The sequence below is a fragment of the Mytilus californianus genome, unplaced genomic scaffold (assembly GCF_021869535.1).
Source record: "Mytilus californianus isolate M0D057914Y unplaced genomic scaffold, xbMytCali1.0.p SCAF_6, whole genome shotgun sequence".
NCBI lineage: Eukaryota > Metazoa > Mollusca > Bivalvia > Mytilida > Mytilidae > Mytilus > Mytilus californianus.
Genome location: NW_026262712.1, coordinates 88,929,129 through 88,954,795, shown reverse-complemented (window position 1 = coordinate 88,954,795; position 25,667 = coordinate 88,929,129). Strand labels below are relative to the sequence as shown.

The window sequence follows — 25,667 nt, the reverse complement described above, 5'->3', positions numbered from 1 at the left end:
TATTTGCATATTGAAAGTGATGGAACCCATTGAATGCATATGAACAGTTCCCATATGGATAAATCCTGTTTTGATGAATCTTCTACAGGTGATTCATGTGGGAATGATTATCATAGAAATTATTGTTCTGTAGTGGAGGATATATATGACATGCAACATCATGAGTCTTATTGTAAGTAGAAAAAAACAAAGTCAAACTGTTTATTTATTTTAAGTCCCCTACCGACGAAGTCGAAGGGGACTTTAGGTTTGCACTCCGTCTGTCTGTCCATCCGTCAGTCCGGCAAATCAGTTTTCCACACTTTATTTCTTGGTGCTTGAAGATATTGATTTGATATTTGGTATATTGTTTTATCATGACAAGTTACAGATCAAGTTCGAATTTTGTTCTGGTCTGACAATTTTGTGCAGAGTTATGGTCCTTGAACTTAGAAAATTCACTCATATAATCAGTTTTCTGCACTTTTTTTTGTCATGCTTGAAGATATTGATTTGATGATTGGTATATAGTTTTTTCATGACAAGTTTCAGATCATATTCGAATAATGTTCCGGTCTGATGAATTTGTGCAGAGTTATGGTCCTTAGACTTAGAAAATTCACTCAAAAAATCAATTTTCGACATTTTTTTTCGTCATGCTTGAAGATAATAACTTGATATTTATTATATAGTTTACACCATGACAAGTTATAGATCAAGTTAGCATTTTGTTCTAGTACAATGAATTTTTAACCGGTAGGGGACTATGTATTGCCAGGCAATACTCACAGAATGCTTGTTTTAATTAGATATCAATATATATCCCATTTGTAATAGTTGTCTCCCATATGTGCCTAGAATGTTGCAAAAAAGTTGGAACTAAAATAATCAATTTATACCGTATATCGGGCTATTTTCAAGTCCTGTTATGTTCACAGATTGGGGCTTAGAAGGGACAGATAAATATTCACTGTGTTCATTGCGCCTGTTTTATGGTCATCTTCATTGCATTTAATTAGACATGAAGGTAATGTTTGCGTAGCAAACACCATAATTTCCTGGTATGCATAATTATGTAGAGTGTATTTGTATAATACCACAATTAAATGCAAAATTTGTTGTTTTTCCATAACAATTTCTTATTTGTTTTGAACTCTGAGGTATAAAATTATCTGATTTGATGGAATTATCTAATTTTGTATGGTATTTTCAAAGAATGATTGCTCTAGCATTTTAATTGACAATAGCAATTTCTAAAATTTGAATAGATTACAAAAAGAATAGTTATAGAAACATTTTATATAGGCATTTTGTATGAAATTCAGAGGTTAGTTGAAATTGATAGATATGTTTTGAAGTATAAAACTTTTATTGTAGTCCAGATAAAGATCAAAGTCACTACTGGAAATGCAAACTTGTTTTACAGTGAACTGTTGTTTGTCTTTTGGTCATGCTGTTGTATATGATCTTCAACTTAGGATTTTCGACTGCCCCTTTGCTGTCTTATTTTCTTTGAACCTTTAGTCCTTGACCTTTGTATGTACCAGTAAGTTTTTACACCTTAAAGCTAGTTTAAGGACTCGCTGAGAAATTTACCTAAAAATGTTGTAAGAAACCCTTTAGAACTGAATAGTCTGGAAGACATGTACATTACTTTTGATAGTCCTTTATTTGTTTCCTATTTTTAACTTGTCTGTAAATGTCAGGAACCGTAGTTATTAATACAAGCCATTTCTCTTAATTTACTGATTTGCTGTAATCAACACTGCAATGTGAATAAATGGATATGTGGGTCGTACTTTAGTGAAAAGCAACCTAACAAAGACAATCAGAGGCTGTCAAAGATCTGCCATGACAACACAAAATTCCCCAACAATGACTGAAAAACAGTAAGATAACTTTACACATGTGGCAGGGTTAAAACTTAACTTCTTAACAATATGTTGTATTTGAACACCATTGGTCAGAGGAAATTTTGTAATGAGTTGTTGTTTTGACGTTGACAGAAAAATACACTTTGAAAAAATCTATAAGTATCAGTCTGTATACTTTATTCAGTGGTTTTCAAAATAAAAAAAATCATGAATGTGTTCATTATGCAAGCTATTGAAGTGTAATATAGCTGGCAAGCTGTTTGTTGCATATACTTCATGTACTTATACTAAAAATAATGACATTATATTCAGGTCAGTTTCAGTTTTATATTGGTGACCTAATTCAACCTCGTTATATACCACCAACTTACATTAAAGTTATGTAAAGAAAGACTGTATATATATATATATATCCTTGTTTTTAGAATTTCCTTGTGTGGGTTAATTGTCAATTGTTTCATCTAAAAAATATACTTATAATGGATTTATTTATTGTAATTGATTTTACCATTCAAATAGAGTGTCCTTGAGTTTTCTTCGTTTAAAAAAAAAATGAAAAATTTTACAAACCAGAAAATTGATAAATGTGTTTGTTATTATGTGACAGAGGTATGTATCCCTATTCTTGTCATCATTTATATCTGTTAAATATTGTGTAATGTTAAAGTTACATTGATAGATGGAAAAACTAAAACCAAGTTGTCCTTTTTGTCACTAGTTGTAGAGAAGTTGTAAACCACAAGTACAGACTCCATATGAAAATAAGGAGATGTGGTATGATTGTCAATTAGACAACTATCCACCAGAGTTCAAATAAAGTGGATGTTACAAGCAATTATAAGCAGCCATATGGCCTTCAACAATGAGAAAAACCCATACCGAAACGTGGCTATAAAAGGCCCCCCTGGACATGAAAAATTATATGGAACGATTCAATTGAGAAAACTAATGGCCTTATTTATAACAAAACAATTTATGAAAAACAAATATAATAGTCCATTTCTTAAAAATCCTGCATGGTAGAGGGTCATTAACATTATTTTGGTGGATTTATTATTGAGATTGCTGAAAAATGGACATAAGAGATTTAATTATTAGGATTTCTGTAAATGTTGCATACAAATTTAAAATGAGAGTATCTATTTTTGCCGTTACCTATTCAGTCACGATATTAGCAATGATCATGATGATTAAAACATTACAAAAAATTCTGAATTTATTCAATGATTTATTTAACTGTATGCTTAAATCTCTTGGTCATGGTTATAATTTGGTATTCAGGATCATTGCTGAAAAACTTTTGATGTGTATATCAAGCACATTTTCCTGCTTTAAATTCTCTACAAAGCAATTTGGTGCAACTTACGTCACCATGACCTATATTTCATGCTTTAACATTAGGATCATTATGATAGATTTTGGCATGGGCAACTGGTCCAATTGGTAGCATTTTAGTTGAGTTTTGGTCTTGTCATAGACCAGTGTCATGTAGTCTCTATTTTCTGGCATTTATACTATAGCATCATCTTCAAAAACCAAGCATCCAACCTTTACTTTTGGATTTGTCAAGTTGGTTATCAGATTTTGTGTCATGAACTAATACACTATATATCCTATCTTTTCAATCAAATGTTGAATTTTCTGATGAGTCATTTCTGAATACTAGTAATTATAAGTCATGTAAGTGCTTGTTTTAATGAACCATTATTATACATATAATTATTATACTATTGAACTTACCAGTCATGCATCTAAACTGCATTTAATAATGGAGACTTAAAATGGCACCATGTATTTCAATTTTAGGCAGAATATTTGCTTCTATGACTGGAATTTAACATAGTTCAAATGTTGTCTTTTCTAATTTGGTGTGGTTAAAAAGTTGTACTTCACAATATATCATTGGTATTGAGTATCCTGAATTGTCCCAAATTCATGGCTCAGTGATTTGGAATTATTACAATGTTCATACATGTGTATTAATTTACAGTGAAGTTATTTCAATAGAAGTGCTTAATTATGAAAAAGGATAAAGTATTTTTCCTGCACATATTTTTGTTTGAACATATGTATGTTCTTTTAGGTACCTTTTGATATCCACTGATATGAGTTAAAAAGGGGGAGGATTGAGATCTAAAAAAAAAACTAGTCTCAAGTCAGGAATATCATAAGTGTTTTTTTTTTATATGACGATGTTTTTGTCATTGATAGTTTGGTATTAAGGCATACCTTTCTTAGTCTTTGTTAGATTTGTTAACAACTTCTCTGGGCAATTTAGAACTGGACATATTGTGTGGACACTTAATTCTATTGTTGGAGAATGACCTCTAGATGTCTCTTGGTTTTTGGTTTGTTACTGTCTCATTGATACAGACCCCATATTTCCGTTGGACATATTGCGAGACACCTTTGAAATGTGATGTTTCATCAGCATTCATGCATTTTAGTGAAGTGGGCACCTTGGTAATGCTTCAGTAATTTTGCTGAAGAAAGATTGGGAGGCTCAGGCTTAACATTTTAGTCTTTAAGTAATGAATTTTTCTATTTTAAGTTTTCTGACCCAGGTGAGTTTTTGAACTGATATACATGTGACTCTGTATTGTGGCAGCTGTGTTTTTTAGTTTATCCCTACAGATACACTAGCAAGTTTTTATCTTTTCCATACAGATACACTAGCAAGTTTTTATCTTTTCCATACAGATACTTTCCATACAGATACACTAGCAAGTTTTTATCTTTTCCATACAGATACACTAGCAAGTCACAGTTTACCTGTCATTAGTTATGGATCTCCAGTGAAATATTTTGTATAATTTTAGAATACCTCCGGCACATCAGACAGTGAGCCAAGTTGTTAACTTTTTGTGGTTTGCAGTGGTCTTCCAGGTATTTTGTACTTTTGCTACATGTACCATCATTGCCATAAAATTGACAAAGTACTTGTATATATGTATGATATGTTTATATCTTTAGAGTGTTTCTCCTTTGAAGAATTCTGTTTTGATGATAGATTTTTGCAAGTCTCTGTTTAAATTATTGGCAACTCATGACAATTTAAACTTGACATATAATGGTAAAGACCCTTGTCTGTGAAGATCACAAAGGGGGTATGTGCATGGAGGAACAGGAATTGAATGTCCATTTTACGATGAATTTATGATAAAATAATAACTTACCATTATGTACCAATTAGTAAGAAACCCAGTGAATAATGAGCTTCAAGCATGAAAAGACATGAAATAAAAATTTCTTACATGTTGCACAAATATAACCCTTTACCACTCATTCTAATGTTGAAGACAATATGTTGCCTTATAGATGTTTTATCTGGTTTATAAAGGTTAAATAGTGATTGTTGTAACTGACAATTTGTTCATAAGGTCAGTCAGAAGTGTAAAATATACTAATTATCAAGACATTATATTTTACTATTAAATTAACTCATCACAGATACCAGGATTAAAATTTTGTACGCCAGACACAGCGCGTTTCATCTGCAAAAGACTCATTAAAGTGATTGGAATTTATCACTGGTAAAATCTTCAACCATTCTCATCCCCTATGTCAATCAGACAATACCCAAGATAACTTTAGTACCAGGACAAATAAAGGAGCTGTCAAGTTGAAAATGAGATGTTTATTCAAAATTCTGAATATAACAGTCTAAGTATGAATATTTGTCAATCATGTTTTGCATGGGAAAATCAATGAAATATGATCATTTTAATTATCAAATTATTGGCAACTTTTTCATAATTTTAGCTTAAAAATCTTTATCTAAGGGAATAAACAGGTAAAAATTACGAGATCAATAATCTGATTTAATGATAAAGCCTTTCTTTTATAGAGTACTGTTTTCTTATTTACTAAAAATTAAATGTTTTAACAGCAAAAAAATTGTTTAAGGGTATTGATTATGCAGGCCATTAATGGTACTTATTGACCAAATATCAATGATATACAGTTATTATATGGAGGAAGTTCTTGTAAGAGCACATTTAGGACTAAAATTCTCCGTGGTTACAACTAAATATTGATATAAAATAAAATTTATGTTGTCTGAGTTAGAGCAGTCAAATCTATCTTTAACATGTTTAAGGTTGTGCTTAAAATTCCAGTAGCTTTAAGGTACCGCTCGCCAAACTTTGGGTCTGAAAAGTTACATACATTATAAATTATTTCAGAAACATGTTATTCAAATTGAAATTAGTATCAAAGCAACTTCTTCTTTCTGCAACTTCCTCCTGTGGTTAGGAGCACATTCATTTTTTATACGACCGCAAAAATTAAAAATTTTTTGGTCGTATATTGGTATGACGTTGGCGTCGTCGTCGGCGTCGTCCGGCGTCGTCCAAAGACACATTGGTTTTCGCACTCTAACTTTAGTTTAAGTGAATGGATCTCCATGAAATTTTACCATAAGGTTCAATACCACGAAAGGAAGGTTGGGATTGATTTTGGGGGTTATGGTACCAACAGTTAAGGAATTAGGGGCCAAAAAGGGGCCAAAAATAAGCATTTTTGTAACTTCCAGACAATAACTTGTATGTAAGTGTATGGATCTCTCTGACATTGTACCACAAGGTTCCATATCACAAAGGGAAAGCTGGAATTGAGTTTGGGGGTAATTGCCCGAAACGTTTAGGAATTGGGGGCCAAAAAGGGGCCAAAAATAAGCATTTTTCTAGTTTCCAGACAATAACTTGTGTTCAAGTGTATGGATCTCTCTGAAATTGTACTGCAAGGTACCATACCACAAAGGGAAGGCTGGGATTGAGTTTGGGGGTGATGAATCATAAGGGGGTTCAAAAAATTTGGGGGGGGGGGGATTTTTTTTTTTCTTTTTTTCCGTTTTTTTTTCTTTTAAAATTTTCCATTTTAAGTTGGTTATTTCTGATTAATATTTAAAAGCAAATTATAATGATATGGTAGGAGATACACACCAAACAGGATGTGTAAATTATTATATAATAAGTATTGTGCAATAGCAAGAAATCTTCAATTGCACAGTATTGCACAATAGCAAGAAATCTTCAATTGCACAGTATTGCGCAATAGCAAGAAATCTTCAATTGTACAGTATTGCACAATAGCAAGAAATATTCAATTGCACAGTATTGTGCAAAAGAAGATACTTCGTATAAATTGCTTATTTCTTGATCAATTTCAATGGGGTTTTATTCTTGAATTCTTGGGGTTCTTTAATATGCTGAATCTAACCGTGTATTAAGTTTTTGGATTTTGGGTCCCGTTTTTAAATTGGTCCACATTGAGGTCCAAAGGGTCCAAAATTTAACTTTGTTTGATTTCATCAAAAATTGAATTATTGGGGTTCTTTGATATGCCGAATCTAACCGTGTATTTAGATTCTTAATTTTTGGTTCCGTCTTCAAATTGGTCTACATTAAGGTCCAAAGGGTCCAAGATTAAACTTAGTTTGATTTTAACAAAAATTGAATTTTTAGGGTTCTTTGATATGCTGAATCTAAACATGTATTTAGATTTTTGATTATGGGCCCAGTTTTCAAGTTGGTCCAAATCGGGGTCCAAAATTAAACTTTGTTTGATTTCAACAAAAATTGAATATATGGGGTTCTTTGATATGCTGAATCTAACCATGTATTTACATTTTTGATTTTTGGGCCCCGTTATCAACTTTGTCCACATTGAGGTCAAAAGGGTCCAAAATTAAACTTTGTTTGATTTCATCAAAAATTGAATTCTTGGGGTTCTTTGATATGCTGAATCTAACCATGTATTTAGATTTTGGATATTGGACCATAATAGGTGAATGTCCAATTTTAAATTTTTAAGTTCTTAGACCACATTCATTCTGTGTCAGAAACCTATGCTGTGTCAAATATTTAATCACAATCCAAATTCAGAGCTGTATCAAGCTTGAATGTTGTGTCCATACTTGCCCCAACTGTTCAGGGTTCGACCTCTGCGGTCGTATCAAGCTGCGCCCTGCGGAGCATTTTATTGATTTTTGCAGTGGGCTTATATTACACGGACGAAAATAGCTTAAACCACTTTGGAATTTATACAGTATAAAACACATTTTCTTATTAAAACTATCGGCTTATATTACACTGAAGATATAAAAAGTTTTTCACTTTGTTACTTCGTTGTACGCTGAAGTTTCTAATAGTCTAAAATCTGAAATGTTACTAATTCACTCTATGGGGATAGCAAAATCGTGGTGACGCACCATTCTCATCATTATGACTCTCTCTATTCCGTACATCAGCTACCACTATATATGTATATATTTCAAATGTCTGGATAGCTATTATATAGCAACAATAACAAACATGGACAAGAAAGGACGTGTGTTAGATGTACACATCACAAAAATCTACTTTATGAATTACTACCAATATAACCAGATCTATATTTAGCATAGCGTTTACTTTGTAAAGAGTTTTATCTGTAGTTCTCTATGGGAAATCATTGGATTTTGGTTTTAATTTCAAGAATAAAATAAGAAATGAAACTGGTGAAATGAAATCAGACCATGCAGAAATGTTCATTAGAAGGTACTTTCCTTCTAGTGTTGTACGTTTCTGTAATACTTTTCTTAGCTATACTAAGGAGTAGTTTTGCCAAGCGAGAAAGTCAGCCTCCTTGGAGCCTCAAGTTAGGTTTCCTTCTAATGCTGAGAACCAAAGTTTAAGTTTCAGTGGAATTTTCAATTTTATTTACTATATGAGATCATTGTCCTCTTTATACTAGTAATGATATAAATAATTATGTAGCTGTGGTTTCTTGTAACTTTTTTTTAATATTTATATTATGACTACTTTTGTATCAACAACTTTATTACATAACTTCCGCTATTGATTATTTTTTGTTCATTCATACATTTGCTTTAGTCTTAATGTTTGAGGTCAATGTTATTATATTTGGGGTCAATATATCTCATTTTTAGTTTTTGACGTTTTGTTTTGTGAAAGACACTTAAAAACTACTTTCAATACTTTTGATACTTTTAATATTTCGTAGTTCCGTTGACTCGATACACACATTGATGACAGCAAATGTTATTTTTGAAATATACTTGTATGTCAAAGATTAAGTAGGGATAATTTGCTTACATCACTAATTCACACTTAAAAGGCAGTTGTATAGGTATCTTAAGATTTTTTTTTATATGTAAGACAATTAATTAATGTTTGTTGATTTATTTACTAAGGATGGTAACTAAACTATTTTCATATAATTTACATGTTTGAGATAACATTAGCACAGCTTGTTTAAAAACAAGACAAGGTGATTCAGTAAACATTTTTTAAAATGGTGTTCTTTTTTCCCCATTCTGGTACTGTAAGAAGATGTCCATCACATGAATTCAGAGGGTTTGGAAAATGAAAGGATTATTTCCCTTTACATCAGAAAATGTTGGTGAACTTGAGTTATTTTTGTTTCTTTCTTGTTTAGTCTTCTTAGAAACATTGTCATTTTTCTCAGGAACTTCTTATCCTAGTTTCCTGAAATTTAGTATTATTAAGCTTCTTGTGAGAATGCTAATACTGTGTGATGCAGGTTTTACATCCATTGCTCATCATCTTCCTGTTAACTGAATACTTATAGTGCATGTAGTGGGTGTATCAATACGGAGAAAAATCTCACACTTACAGTTCTTCTTTTTGAACCATGTTAACTAGTTTATTTATTTATCATAAAAATTGAAAACAAATGATATGGTGTATAACTTCATGACACAAATTCATACAGGCATTTAACAAAACAAAAGTATTAAAAGCTTATCTTCATTTCAAGTCACAATGATGCAGTGTAGACATATAAAACACTGACCTTTCCATTTGAGGTAGCTGATAAGAGTTGAAGTGCATTTAGTTATGAGCCACTAGTTGAATTTACTTTACATGACATTTGCAAGAGTTATCTCCCCTTTAGCAAACACTTTTCAGTAGAATACAACTTGAACTACAGTGACAGGAGTCCTTACGTATCTAACAATGACAAAATTATTTAGAAAATTTAATTTCATAGCAAACATGCAGTAGCAAATGGGACACATCATAAACTTTAAGTTTCAAAAGTTATTCATGTTTATGATAACATACATGCACTTTTCTCAGCTAATTTGGGAGACATGTTTATTTTTTCTTCAGTAATTGAATGTGTGATAACTGTGTTATCTGAATTTGATGCTACATGTTAATGACCTGAACAAATTAATGAATTAGTTTTATCATAATGTAATTGTATACTTTCTTCATCAAATTTCAGTTATCACACATGAAAAGGACACATGTCCAAGGTTAAGTTTTTGTCCAGTTTGTGAAAAGAAAATACCAAATATCAAGTCAGACATCAAATGATGACACCACCCAGAATTACAGGGATGTCAAATTACTTTACATTTGACGATTTATTAATCAGAGTTATGTGGATGAAAAATAGGACAAAGTTAACAAGGGCTTGAAAATAGTTACAAACCTCAACCATAGGAGAAAATAACAAATTAGAACCTAGAACATTAAATATCCAACTCAGCAAGTTAGTTTAGTTCAAAAAGGGTATTTTTTATGACATTGACATGATATCATCCTGAATATATGCATGTAATATGTTTGTCTACTGTCTGTAAGGCACCTATCAATCAACCATTGTTCAGAAAGGGGAGCAGACCATTACATCTAGGGGAACACAAATGAGCTGACATAAACACTGCTGCGCGCAATACTTGCAGGAAAACAAGATGTCTGGCAAAATTACCTTCAGTGACTGAAGTGCAGACCATTACAGCTAGGGGAACACAAATGAGCTGACATAAACACTGCTGCACGCAATACTTGCAAGAAAACAAGATGTCTGGCAAAATTACCTTCAGTGACTGAAATGCAGACCATTACAGCTAGGGGAACACAAATGTGCTGACATAAACATTGCTGGTAAAACTTGCAGGAAAACAAGATATCTGGCAAAATTATCTTCAGTGACTGAAGTGCATAACATTACAGCTGGGGAACACTTGTGAGCTGACATTTAACACTGCTGCTGGCAATACTGCCAGGAATACAAGATGTCTGGCAAAAATACCTTCAGTGACTGAAGTGCTGACCATTACAGCTAGGGGAACACTTGTGAGCTGACATTTAACACTGCTGCTGGCAATACTGCCAGGAATACAAGATGTCTGGCAAAATTACCTTCAGTGACTGAAGTGCAGACCATTACATCTAGGGGAACACAAATGAGCTGACATAAACACTGCTGTGCGCAATACTTGCAGGAAAACAAGATGTCTGGCAAAATTACCTTCAGTGACTGAAGTGCAGACCATTACAGCTGGGGGAACACAAATGAGCTGACATAAACACTGCTGAACACAATACTTGCAGGAAAACAAGATATCTGGCAAAATTACCTTCAGTGACAGAAGTGCAGACCATTACAGCTAGGGGAACACAAATGAGCTGACATAAACACTGCTGAACACAATACTTACAGGAAAACAAGATATCTGGCAAAATTACCTTCAGTGACAGAAGTGCAGACCATTATAGCTAGGGGAACACAAATGAACTGACATAAACACTGCTGAACACAATACTTACAGGAAAACAAGATATCTGGCAAAATTACCTTCAGTGACAGAAGTGCAGACCATTACAGCTAGGGGAACACAAATGAGCTGACATAAACACTGCTGCACCCAATACTTGCAGGAAAACAAGATATCTGGCAAAATTGTCTTCAGTGACTGAAGTGCAACATTACAGCTGGGGAACACTTGTGAGCTGACATTTAACACTGCTGCTGGCAATACTTGCAGGAAAACAAGATGTCTGGCAAAATTATCTTCAGTGACTGAAGTGCATACCATTACATCTGGGGAACACTTGTGAGCTGACATAAAAACTACTGCTGGCAATACTGCCAGGAATACAAGATGTCTGGCAAAAATTACCTTCAGTGACTGAAGTGCAGACCATTACAGCTAGGGGAACACAAATGAGCTGAAATTTAACACTGCTGCACGCAATACTTGCAGGAAAACAAGATGTCTGGCAAAATTATCTTCAGTGACTGAAGTGCATACCATTACAGCTGGGGAACACTTGTGAGCTGACATAAAAACTGCTGCTGGCAATTACTGCCAGGAATACAAGATGTCTGGCAAAATTACCTTCAGTGACTGAAGTGCAGACCATTACAGCTAGGGGAACACAAATGTGCTGACATAAACACTGCTGCACACAATACTTGCAGGAAAACAAGATATCTGCCAAAATTATCTTCAGTGACTGAAGTGCATAACATTACAGTTAGGGGAACACTTGTGAGCTGACATAAAAACTGCTGCTGGCAATACTGCCAGGAATACAAGATGTCTGGCAAAAATTACCTTCTGTGACTGAAGTGAAGACCATTACAGCTAGGGGAACACAAATGAGCTGACATAAACACTGCTGCACACAATACTTACAGGAAAACAAGATATATGGCAAAATTACCTTCAGTGACAGAAGTGCAGACCATTACAGCTAGGTGTACACAAATGAGCTGACATAAACACTACTGCATGCAATCCTTGCAGGAAAACAAGATGTCTGGCAAAATTATCTTCAGTGACTGAAGTGCATACCATTACAGCTGAGGAACACTTGTGAGCTGACATAAAAACTGCTGCTGGCAATACTGCCAGGAATACAAGATGTCTGGCAAAATTACCTTCAGTGACTAAAGTGCAGACCATTACAGCTGGGGGAACACAAATGTGCTGACATAAACACTGCTGCACACAATACTTGCAGGAAAACAAGATATCTGGTAAAATTATCTTCAGTGACTGAAGTGCATAACATTACAGCTAGGGGAACACTTGTGAGCTGACATAAACACTGCTGCTGGCAATACTGCCAGGAATACAAGATAGAGGTGCTGACCATTTAATACAGCTAGGGAAACACAAATTAGCAGACATATTTAACATTGCTGTTGGCAGTGATATAGGTGCTGACCATTTAATACAGCTAGGGAAATACTTGCAAGAATACAAGATGTCTAGCAAAATTACCTTCAGTGAAAGAGGGACAGACCATTACAGCTAGGGGAACACAAATTGGCTGACATAATTAACATTGCTGTTGGCAATACTGGCAGGAATACAAGATGGCTGGCAAAATTACCTTCAGTGAAAGAAGAGCAGACCATTACAGCTAGGAGAATGCAGATGAGCTGAAATAAAGTTTTTATCATGAACATTGCTGCTGACACTACTGGCAGAAATACAAGATATCTGATTGGCACTTCTGGCAAATTTAAAACCTTCAGAAAAGCAGAAGTTCAAAATTTTATGGGATTGTTATATTCTAGTAGTTACACACTTCATATGAAAAATGTCAGAAATGTTTTTTAGTAAGTGTATCATATTAAACATGAAATAAGTCATTAAATATGGTAAAGTGTAGTTCTCTGAATGTTTGCTTTAATTTATTAATGTTTTACACTGGTTATGTAAGGATTTCAGCATACATGCATGACAGTTGGATCAAAAACATATAAAAACTTGCTTGAATTAAAGCATTTCATTATTATTTTGAAATTTTAAATCACAAATTTCTCAATAAGATTAAGATATTATAACATTGTTGTGATATATGTGTAAATATAAACTTTGTACAGTATGATAGTCAGATAATTTATCTTATTATGGTACAAGTATGACCCAGGAGTGTACTGGCATAAACAATCTGTATCTACATGTGACACGTTTCAATGTATATTTTTAATTATTATAAATTTCAACACCTGTAATTAGTGTGACTATCATCTGTTTACATATACAAATGTATACTCATTACAGTTAAACTTGTATGTATAAAGGTCATCCTCTGGACCAGATGAAACTGACCCTAATAACCTCATAAGAGAGATGGCCTTTAAATTGAGGTTCAGAATGCATAGGTATTACTGTAGTGGGCCAAGAGAAGGATGACCTGCAAAAACAGGTTACGCTTAATAGAGGTGACCTTTATAGCAGGTTTTAGTGTATATAAATGTGCTTGTCAGAAATTGTATGTGTTCTGTTTATATTGTCACATATTCGGTGTTCCTATTTCCTGGTTTAGTATCCTGTTCCTTCAGGTTCTGTTATGACCCTGTCAAGTCTGTTTTGTTGATGATGTTAAGATGTTTGTCATTTTTCACTTTGACATTACTGTGTATGTATGCACGTATGCTTCAAGTTACCAGGCAAGGTCGAAGTTCTTACTTAATCTGCTGCAATAAAATCATGAGAAACCTCTTTCAATTCTAATTTCATAGACCTGAGTAAATTTCCATTCTTTGACTTGGGCTGTACAGGGAATTAACAGGTTTTTTTCAGTGTTCTTTTATAAACAATACTTTAACATAAGTCTGATTACAATATTTGTGAGTAACGGAATAAAAGCTGATGTTGAACTTCTAAGAAATAACTATTTCTTTTAATTCAAATGGTATTAATATGCAATTAAAAAACCAGAATCACTCTACAGCTGATATTGTACCTGTACCATCTATTCAGTCATTCAATACATTCAGAGACAGAAGCAAGACCTTTTGTCAATATAATATCCGTTTGCACATACACAACTAACACTAAGTAGGACTTGCTGTTGTCTTGGTCTACGCTTTTGAGTTTGGGATTATGTGCAGACAAATAACACAATTTTGCTAAAGTCATGGTTTCTTAAAGAGAAAAAGCCTAAGATTTGAAGGAGGTATTTCTTCAGTACTTTTGTAAAGACTTTCTATAATGGGACAATACTCATGGTCTTTAACAATGCCAGTAAGATTACAATGTGTACACTGATTTGAGCATTGTAACCTATCTTGTCTATCAATAAGTTGTTTGTTGTAAATATAACTAGTCATCTGATCATCCCAAGTGTAAGCATAGAATAGTCTTAAATCATCACTATTACTAAATTAAAAACAATTAGATTGATTTATATACATGGTTTCCGATGGCATACAGTACAAGGTTTACTGTCTAGGACAAGGAATTTATGTAATATTGTATGTATTTTATGGATGTACAACTTGTTAGTAATGTTATTTGTATTACATAGTCTGAACGTGCTTATCTTTCAGACTAACAAGGTTGTCTTTCTATTGAATTTAGTAATAACTATCCTCAAGGTTTTTGCAGAAATTTTTGTTGCATTATTAAAAATGCTCAATGATGACATGTAAGGCTGCAGTCAAGTTGTAATAGTCCAGTTGATATTGCAATAGTCTAGTTATTTCAATATTCTAGTTATATTGCAAGAGTCCTGTTATATTGCAAAAGTCTAGTTATATTGCAAGAGTCTAGTTATATTGCAAGGATCTATTTATATTTCAATAGTCTTGTTATATTGCAATAGTCTAGTTATATTGCAATAGTCTAGTTATATTGCAATAGTCAGGTTATACTGCAATAGTCTAGTTATATTGCAGGGATCTATTTATATTGCAAGAGTCTTGTTATATTGCAATAGTCTAGTCATATTGCAAGAGTCTAGTTATATTGCAGGGTTCTAGTTATATTGCAATAGTCTAGTTATATTGCAATAGTCTAGTTATCTAGTTATATTGCAATAGTCTGGTTATATTGCAATAGTTTTGTTATATTGCAATAGTCTAGTCATATTGCAATAGTCTTGTTATATTGCAATATTCTAGTCATATTGCAATAGTCTTGTTATATTGCAATAGTCTTTTTATTTCTATAGTCTAGTTATATTGCAAGAGTCTAGTTTTATTTCAATAGTCTAGTTATATTGCAAGGAAATAGTTATATAAACATTTCAATAGTCTACAGGGGCCTGACAAGCTAATGTTTGGAGTGATACTTATAATGCAATTGTGAAAAATTGCTTGTCTTGTTTAAAAATAGCTTGACTTTATTATGAATCCATACATAATTATGCTTTCATTACTTCATTCAAACAATGCTTTCTATCCTACTTTAATTTCTCTGTTCAATTTGTCTCACACAAGCTGTAACTTTGAATTCAATGTGTGTATTAGGACTATATGTTGACCTTTGGATGTCTTTTGATTGTGTGTACTGTAAATTCAGAAATTACTGTGAGGTTATCATTAATGCGAATAATGTGACTTGGTGATTACCCCAATAATAAGAACTCGCATTCTGATATCTGATACATATATCTGTATGCAGATTTTCTTGAAATTGCAACACCCGCATTTTTGTCGATTTTTCAAAATTCGCAATAATAAATACACACAATAATTTCTTAATTTACAGTATGTCTGGATGCCTTCTCACTAATGTTTACACTCAAAACCTCTGTTTATTCATATGTGCATGCTGAAATCTAGAATAGTTAGAAATACTTTGAGTATTTATTATTATTATTTATTTATTATTTCAGGTAGAAATCTGGGTTATGACAATGTTAACGTTAACGATTATCTGGACATAGATTTACTGGATCAATATTTACAGAATGAAAAAACGTAAGTTTTTGATTAAATTTGATTTTGTGTTAAAATTATGAGACCAAAACATTTTGGTAACTTGAGTGCCACATACATTGTTTATACTTCCCAGTACTAGTGCAAACTGTAATATAAATAAGTGGCTTTAATCCAAATGCTCCAGATCCTATCTAAGTCATAATTTCAACTCAACAGCTATTCTTTTATGTCTTTATGTCCTTACTTACCTCAATGGTGTTGACACTTGCATTTCATTGTTCATATTCCTTTTCTAGATGTAGTGTTATGAAAATATGACAGCAGGAATGCCCTTCTTGGAGGAAAAATTGTATAACTGAGAAAAAAATTCTATTTACAAAGTCATTCTCATAACTTTTATGTCCCCGCCTCTTAGTGGTCAGGGCCATATAGTTTTACCCTGAGACTGAAAATTTTGTGAAAATAACAGTTAAACAGGCTTTTTATGCCCCAGCCGTAGTGTAGGGGGCATTAAGTTTTACCCTTGTCTGTCTGTACGTCCTTACATACGTACGACTGTCCGTACCTACGTCCCAAAATTGGTTTCCGTTCTCTAACTTTAGTTTGCCTCAATCAAATTTTATGAAACTTATACACAATGCTTATTACCACAAAACACAGATCAAGTTTGAATTTTGGTGGCATTACTTTTACCTATCGAGAGTTATGCCCCTTTACAAATTGAAAAAATGCTGAAGTTTTTGTTTCCGTTTTCAACTTTAGTTTGCCTCAACCAAATGTTATGAAGCTTATGCACAATGCTAATTACCACAAAACACAGAGCAAGTGTGAATTTTGGTGGCGTCACTTTTACCGTTCTAGAGTTATGCCCCTTTACAAATGAAAAAATTGCTGAAATATTTGTTTCCGTTCTCTAACTTTAGTTTGCCTCAACCAAATGTTATGAAACTTATGCACAATGCTAATTACCATAAAACACAGATCAATATTGAATTTTGGTGGCGTCACTTCTACGGTTCTAGAGTTATGCCCCTTTAAAAATGGAAAATTGCTGAATTTTTCGTTTCTGTTCTCTAATTTATGTTTACGTTAACTAAATGTTATGAAACTTATAAACAATACTTATTTCCACAAGACTCAGATCAAGTTCAAAGTGTCACTTTAACAGTTCTTGAGTTAAGGTCCTTTATAATGTTATATGCAAGCGGGGGCATCATCTGTGTCCAATGGACACATTCCCCATTTATTTTCTAAACGCTTTCACATATTGAGCTGATTTTTAGTATTTGAGTCTACTATCGAGTTTATGTTCTTTTGGATTTTTTGCCGAAATTAGTTTAGGTTTTGCGAGCAGGGCCATTCTTGTCATTCCGACAAATTTAGTTTTTAAATAAGAAAATACTATAGTTCACCTAGTTTCTGCCAGTTGAAAAATATTCAGTTTTAACAGGTCATCTCGGCATTGATTAAGAAAAAAAATGGTCTGAAATTTAGATTGATATGCAAAGGCAGTCAAATTTGTAGTGAAAAGTTGAATGTTATAATTTGAAAATTGACTCTGTTGCAAAAGACAGGATATGATATTACTGAAAGTATACATATTTAATGGAAAAACTTGGCCTGTTATCCTAGTGTAATTATGTTACATAATTTTGGAAAACAAATGTATTGCTTCTGTTATCTTCAAGAGGGTCACAAACTTCTTAAAAGTTAAGGATATTATCATTTTCCATAAATGTGTATACTATATTAAACATCTTGTAAATGTTTTTTAAGAGCTGAGATTTAAATTTAATATTTCCTTTATTGTTTGAGTTGCTGTTAAAATAGATTTTAAATTTTCTTAAAAACTTTCATAAAACTTGAAAAATACCTATTTGAAGTAGAGTAGCACTAAGAGGTTCAAAGTTTCAAATACAAAACATTTCTAATTTTTGTTCTTTTTATGTAATTTTGTTTTGATTTCAAAAATTGAATGCCTGAGTCATATTATTAAGAATGTTTAATCAAAATGTTGATTTAAGATGTGAATGATTTAAATATTTTATGTCAATATTATGATGGTGTGTCAGACAACTTAATACAAATGAATGAACAATGTTTAAATAAATATTAAATCAATTATCTGTTTAAGCCATGTAATTTGGAATATTGATTTAGCTTCTATAATGAAGGTGATTTATACAAACATTTTGGTAAAAAGATATAATACTTATGAAAAGGTGCTATTCCTTTATGGTACTTATGGCTTGGGTAAGAATTAATCCCTCTGGCATGAAGGATGGGTCAGAAGACATTTCAGGAATGTCCATTAGAGCTTAATTTTACTGAAAATAAACAAATTATGTTCACTTCCATTTTGTATATCTTTTTAGAGATTTCCCCTGTTATTTATTTAAATCAAAAACTTTCTTAAAGATTTTATGTTATGAAAACTTTCTTAAATATTTTTATGTTATGAAATATTTTATGATACAAAATACAATTTGTTTTCTAAGTTCATGAACTATAAGGCAAGAATCATTATTTTGGGGAACAGGAAATAAAGAAATTGAGAGAAGACACAAAGGTTCAATTAAAAACCATACAAATCAATTAACAGACAAAACATTGACAAAAAGACAAATAACAATTACAAAACATGACACAGTCACAGATAACAAAAGCCAGAGCAACTTGAACCCCACCAAAATGTGGGTGAACTAAGGTGCTCTGGAAGGGTAAGCAGTCCCTATGAAAGTTTGGAATGGACAGATGAGGGACATTGAAGAGTGTGGTTCAAAGAAGGAATAGGAAGGAGTGAGTGAGTGAAGCGAAAAAGAGAAGCAATTAAGGAAAATATATTCCTATCCAACCTCAACGAGAATGTTTAAGGTCATTTTAACATGGGATCACTGGTTCTAGTTCAGTAATGGACAATCATTGTACCTAACAACCTGGAACCAGTATTTTGGGCATGACATGGATAGATATCTGTATGTCTGCTAATTTACTTTTAGGAGACTATGTTCTCACTTACAATTTGTAAACAGGATGCATTTCTTTGATGAATTTGATTATAATGTAAATTAAAATACATGCCTTATGCAGTCATAGACTATTGTATCTGTCTGGCAATTAATGTTGGATCTTTTCATGCATAAAAATGAGCTAATCATACAACATAATTAATGATTGATTAAATATACCTTACAGGTACATCTTACATCTATCAAATTATAATTGGCTTGCATCCAGACTGGGACTGCATCCAAGGTTCATAATTAAAAAAAAGATAGGTCTGACAGGCATACATCTGTGGTTCATTATCCCTGTAAACTGCAGGTACCCTTTGGTTGTTTACTTATATACTTTGAACAAAAAGACATATCCAGAGGAACCATGACTGGACATTTTAGGGCATACAAGCTTACACCCAGGGTTTAAAACGCACGATTAAAAAGATCTTTATAATTTTTTTATTTTGATAAGATCTATAGGATGTGAACGTAAGACGAGTAAAACAGTGTATTTAAGCTTTGAACATGGAATCTTGAATAATTTTGAATTCTGGAAAATTGATAAGAAATTCATGATGCCAATTAACCCAACTGTGAGGGTTTAACATGCATGGCTAAGGTTCAGGGTACTTTCAATGGTATTTCATTATGAACTAACTAACCCCCCCCCCCCCCCCCCCCCCCCTTAGCCATAGATGCATGGCTAACCCTCCTAAATTGGGTTAGATTTCATCATACATTTCTTATCTATTTTCCAGAATTTAAAACTATTCCAGATTGAAATAATTCCTGGTTTTTGGTGGTGCTTTTTTCTGGTTAGGAACCACCAATATGCATCATTGTAGGAATTATCTAATTTATGAATATTCAGAACTTGTTAGTATCAGGACACCAGAGTTTACTTATTTTTGAGTGGCTTGGTTGCCAAAAATGAAATGACTGTGTAATTGTAGGAGGACATTAGATACAAATAAACATGAGGGGTTACAAAGTTTGTGATAGTTAGGACTTGGATCTAATGACATTTTTATGATTGTATACTCATACATTACAAGTTAGAGACAGACAACAGTATACCATAATATACTTATATGTATATGTATATGAGTAATTTTGCATATCATTATATGGAGTGATAGACTGGTATAGTCTTTGGAAAATGTTTACAGTAATTTTAAAAAAGATGTGGTATGATTCAGTGATTACCAATGAGACATCTATCTACCAGAGACCAAATGACGTTCTCTTTGTTTTATAATTATGTCATAAGATTCCATGATGTGTTTTTTTTTTTTTTCTGCATTTTGATTATCATATTTATATGACTGCAAAATTTTAGTTGTCCTTTTATGGTCTTAGTTGTTTTCATCAGTCATTTAAGTCTATATACTGTAGTCATTTTGTAGTTGTTTAATTTATTGATTGTTTAAATTGAAAATTAAAGCCAACCTCACTGATTTTGTATTTTGAGAATAAAGTAATACATGTAATGAAATAAAATTAAAACTTTGGGATTTGTCTAAAAGAATGGTAGCAAGAAAAGAATTCCATTTTAATTTTTTGTAATGATACAGTGCTTCTTCACTATATTCAGATTCAGTAGAAATTGATGTACAATCAAAATTTTCCTGGAAAAGCTGTAGCCCTTGCTGTCCATATTGAATGGCACTATGTTGTATGGTTGATCCATTCCAGTTTATCATTTACTTTTTCTTTTACTGACTTCAAGCAAGTAGCATAGAAAGTGAATGTAAAAAGAATACACCAACAAAATTTGGCAAATATATATCTGAAATAAATGGAAAAAATGTTACAGAAACATGATCAGACTAATTCTATTTGATATATACCCTATAAACTTGAGAAAAAAAGGTTCAGTTTGCATTAATGTTATTGTGTTTCTTTTACATAGAGATAGGTTTACGTTATGACCAATTATATTATACCTCTGAAGATAAATTTTTCTTTTTGAGTTCTTTCATATTCAAATAAGTCGAGTTTGGTTTTCTTTTATTTTGCTACAGTTTTGTTGTTGTTTTGTTTTGTTTCATTCTGAATTTCTCTTTTGGATTTTCTTACAGACTCATGTTTCCTTTCCAACAAAAAATGTGTTAAAATTTTAAATAATTTCTTATTTTCTTCCTCATAGATTAGATATATATTTGAAAAAAAATTGGTAATGAAGAATTAAGCATCTATTTTTGGTTTTGGGCTGAATTAGTTATAAATTTGTTCACAGCATTATAAAGGTTGAATTTTAGTGCAGGTGCAGTTACATGTATGTGTGAATGATTTGTCAGGTGTCTGTATAAAGTTGAGACAAACTTTAATGCATTGGCATTTACATGTAGCAAGGTATAAATTTGGTCAAGATTGAAACAGGGTCAACATTGTGTCAAGTGAGAAAATGCTTTATTTTTTTCAGCTGTCAAATGCAAATTAGGTGGTTTGTGGATTAATGGTGAAAGTTAGGGCTAAATACGGGGATATTTTTCTGCTGTTTGTTCATAAATAATTTGTCAGGAATAGATAATCATACATTTCTTTCTAAATGACAAAGAAGTGACTTCACTTACGACTAGTTCTATCTTTGTTTGAGAAAGTCTAAATATAGAAATAAGAAGATATGTTATGATTGCCAATGAGACAACTCTTCACAAGAGACCAAATGACACAGAAATTAACAACTATAGGTCACCCTACGGCCTTCAACAATGAGTAAAACCCATACCGCATAGTCAGCTTTAAAAGGCCTCAAAATGACAAATGTAAAACAATTCAAACGAGAAAACTAACGGCCTAATTTATGTACAAAATAATGAACAAAAAACAAATATGATATATAGCAACAAACAACAACCACTGAATTACAGGCTCCTGACTTGGGACAGGCACATACAGCATTATACCCTGTATGTTTTTGGTCTTCATAGTTTCATGATAGACTGTAAATTATATCCATACATTAGGAACAGCTGTTTTATTACACAGTAACTTGTCAGTGATGAATACTCTGTCCTTTAATAGGTGATTTTTATACTCCGAAATGCAATAAATGCAGCAAGATTAGCGTTTTTTATGTCACTTCATTAAAAATTTATCTTGTTAATTTGTTGATAAAGATCAAATTTCAAGGTAAATCTTGAAAGTGATAAATTTATATATTGTCGTAAATGACAAAGTAGTAGGATTTACATGTTTTACCTTTGAAATCTCTATAAAAGCTTATAATATCAGACTTCAATGTTCCTCGTGTTGGGTCCTATCTGTTTATAGAAAAACCGTGACCACTTTATATAGAGTGGACTATGATTAAGATTATGACTTCTTACCAATTGTTTTGATGTTGGATAGTTCAGCTGAGTTTAAGTGTAGTTTGATTGTTGTTTAATGTTGTAACCATGATTTATTGGAGAGGACACATAAATCATTTGGTATATTACTATACCTGGTCTAATATCATAGACAAAAAGAACTAGTCCCAGATCAAAGTCCTATTCTTGCAATTTTTCTAAACAAAAATTTACAATTAAATATCATTAAATTATATTGATTTAAATTCATAAAGTTATGAAAATGATTAGAGCTTCTGTAATGGTAAATCTAAATCTGATTACTTTTATTACTTTTATATTTGTGAATGTTTCTGACACAAGTTTATCAAGCTGGTTGCCCTATTTTTTCACTACAGATTTTTTTTTAAACAAGTAAAGAACAAACTGCTATAAGCAGTCATGAAATAATGATTATTGTAGATGGAATATGCCCAGTTAATATAAACATTATATTTTAATATGAATATCAGTTTTTCTTATTGTTTACAATAGAATCGACCTGTATATTGAAAGTAAAAATTTAAATGTTAAAATAACAGAAGGTTGATAACAGACGCCTCCATTAAATTCTTATTGTCTATTAATCCCTATTGATGTTCCCCTAAATCTAACCTCAAACCAATAACATAACCTAACAGTTGACCTTGTGTATTTAACTATGCAAGAAGATGCAGGAAAAGGGTTCTCTCATGGGTCTTTGTGGAACAGATATTATTCAGGTCTAGGCAACTCCAAATGTTAATGTAGCTAACATACACATGTTTAACCCCGCCACATTTTTGCGCTTGTCCCAAGTCAGGAACAGCTGGCCTTTGTTTAAGTCTTGTATGCTTTTTTAATTTTGGTTCATTTATATGTTTCAGGGTTTAGTGTGACGTTCATTTTCGCTGAACTAGTATACATTATTGTTTAGGGGCCAGCTGAAGCCCGCCTCAGGGTGCAGGATTTTCTCGCTGTGTTGAAGACCCATTGGTGGCCTTGGGCTGTTTTCTGCTCTTTTGTTGGGTTTTTGTCTCTTTGACGCATTTCCCGTTTCCATTCTCAATTTTACAGTCTTGTTTGTTTAATGTTTATGATGGAGGACAAGTAATTTCATTGTAGAATATCTGATTAAGAGAACAGCTTGCCAACTTAACTGGATGGATGCAAGGTCATATCTTTCTATGCCGAAAAAATAGCATAACTTACAGTAGATGTTTTCATTCTTTTAAACAATAAGAATTGGTCCATTAGAGTCATTATATAAATAACACGTAGATGACAGGGTGAAAGAGCAGTTTGCTTTCCTGAGAAAACATTGTCAACTAAGATGAAGCCGTGGTTGACAATGTTCTTTCGAGGGGTACCAATCTGCTCTATCACCTTCTAAGCAATGTGTTATTTAATTTATTATACTGAATGTTCCATCATTATTGTCTGTTTCTGTTAAATTTTGAATTGAAAATACTTAACTATGATGTCAAGTACATAACAACATTACAGTAATTAGAAAAACAACAGAAGTGAAGCAAAATGTATTTTTGAATTTGACAGGTTTTTTTTTGGTCTGCACGAGAGGGTAATCAGCATTCAAAAAATTGTCTCCCACTGAGCCATGGGATAGAGTAAATTATCTCCCTCGTATTAGCCAATCAAAATCTTGCATTTTAACGTGAAGTATAATAATAGAACTTATTCTTTGATATCGGTGCTTAGTACCCAGTATGTCACCTATGAAGACCTGATATAGTCATGTCTAAGATGTTCATTTTTACAAACCATTGGGTTGCTATCTTATTGACATTTACAATCTTTTCAGTCAGAAAAAAAGTATAATTTCTAGGAGGTGACTTAGAGAATGCTGTGTAGTATACAGCTGATGTAAAGATGGCTTTATATGCTCATCAATTACAATGTTGGAACTTATTATTAGTATTATCTTTTAACTTAAGGCACTTTATTTCCTGGATACACTTGATTTCTTCACAACAATGAAATCGACTACCATAAAAAGATGAGAATGTTAAAAAGTGGCATGAAACACCTAAACAATGAAGTCAGTCCAAGGGGACAAGGATAGAATGCTTGTAGTACATGTTTAGCATTGCAGGAAAGGTTCATAGAAAATGTTGGACTGCATATATACATAATAGAAATATAATAAATGTAAAACACGCGGACATTACTACAACAATGCTTTGACAGTTTTGTTTTATTGGAGATACTAGTAATGAACTACATGCATGTAGTTAGTACTTATATGTAAACAATTAGTACCAATGTTATAATATATCACCAATAGTGGAAACATGAACTACTCATTCCTTCCTTGTCGTGGTTTCTCTCCATAAAATTGTTCTTTTCGTACAAGGTCAGTTCATTCCTATATATAATACTTATATGAACCATTTATTTATGATTGTCAACCTTATACTTGTAGTTTTAATGTGTGGTTTTATCTAGCTCTTGCATACTAATTAACCTTATTTGCATGTTCGATACCACTTGTCACCGATGTTTTTTATGACCGATAAAATACAAAAAGGTGAAGAGTCATCATTAAACTAAATTTATTATACTTCAGATTTGATTTTAAAATTCTTGATGTACATTTAGAAACTTCTAATGCATGTTTTATTGTTTTAACAGTTTTATTTTAAATAACCTTGATCTTTGAAAGATATATACAAGGCGACAGCAGTAAATTGTCTTGAGATTTAGAATACTAAATCAAGTAATTTTCAAAAGTAAGCCAAAAGAATTACCGATGATGAAGAAAAGGGAGAGAACTGGATGGCAGTAAAATCTACAGTGACATTTTTTTCATTTTCATGATAAAGATAGCTTTAAATTATTGCTCACCTGAGTAGGTATGGCTCACTTGAGTAGGTATTGCTCACCTGATTCATGTAGTGAGAGATATTCATATTTTTAGTCAAAACTTTTTTAAGACATGCAATATACCTACCTCAAAGTAGCCATAAGATATCTGCATTTGCATGTGGTATTGACCTAGCTAGTAGTTTTCATAAAATATTCAGATTTCTGCATCAACC

At 32.4% G+C, this 25,667-nt stretch overlaps 1 protein-coding gene and 1 long non-coding RNA gene across 3 annotated transcripts in view; one reads left to right on the top strand and one right to left on the bottom strand.

Annotated features, from left to right (window-relative positions):
- Positions 1-25,667, top strand: part of LOC127705991 (myelin regulatory factor-like) — a 120,001-nt gene that overhangs the window by 8,642 nt on the left and 85,692 nt on the right. For both annotated transcript variants that reach the window (XM_052210382.1, XM_052210381.1), the window contains exon 2: positions 16,253-16,337. In XM_052210382.1, coding sequence (XP_052066342.1) covers positions 16,253-16,337 — 85 coding nt within the window. The remainder of the gene's footprint in view (positions 1-16,252; positions 16,338-25,667) is intronic.
- Positions 1-25,667, bottom strand: part of LOC127705992 (uncharacterized) — a 116,419-nt gene that overhangs the window by 16,974 nt on the left and 73,778 nt on the right. The window lies entirely within an intron of this gene.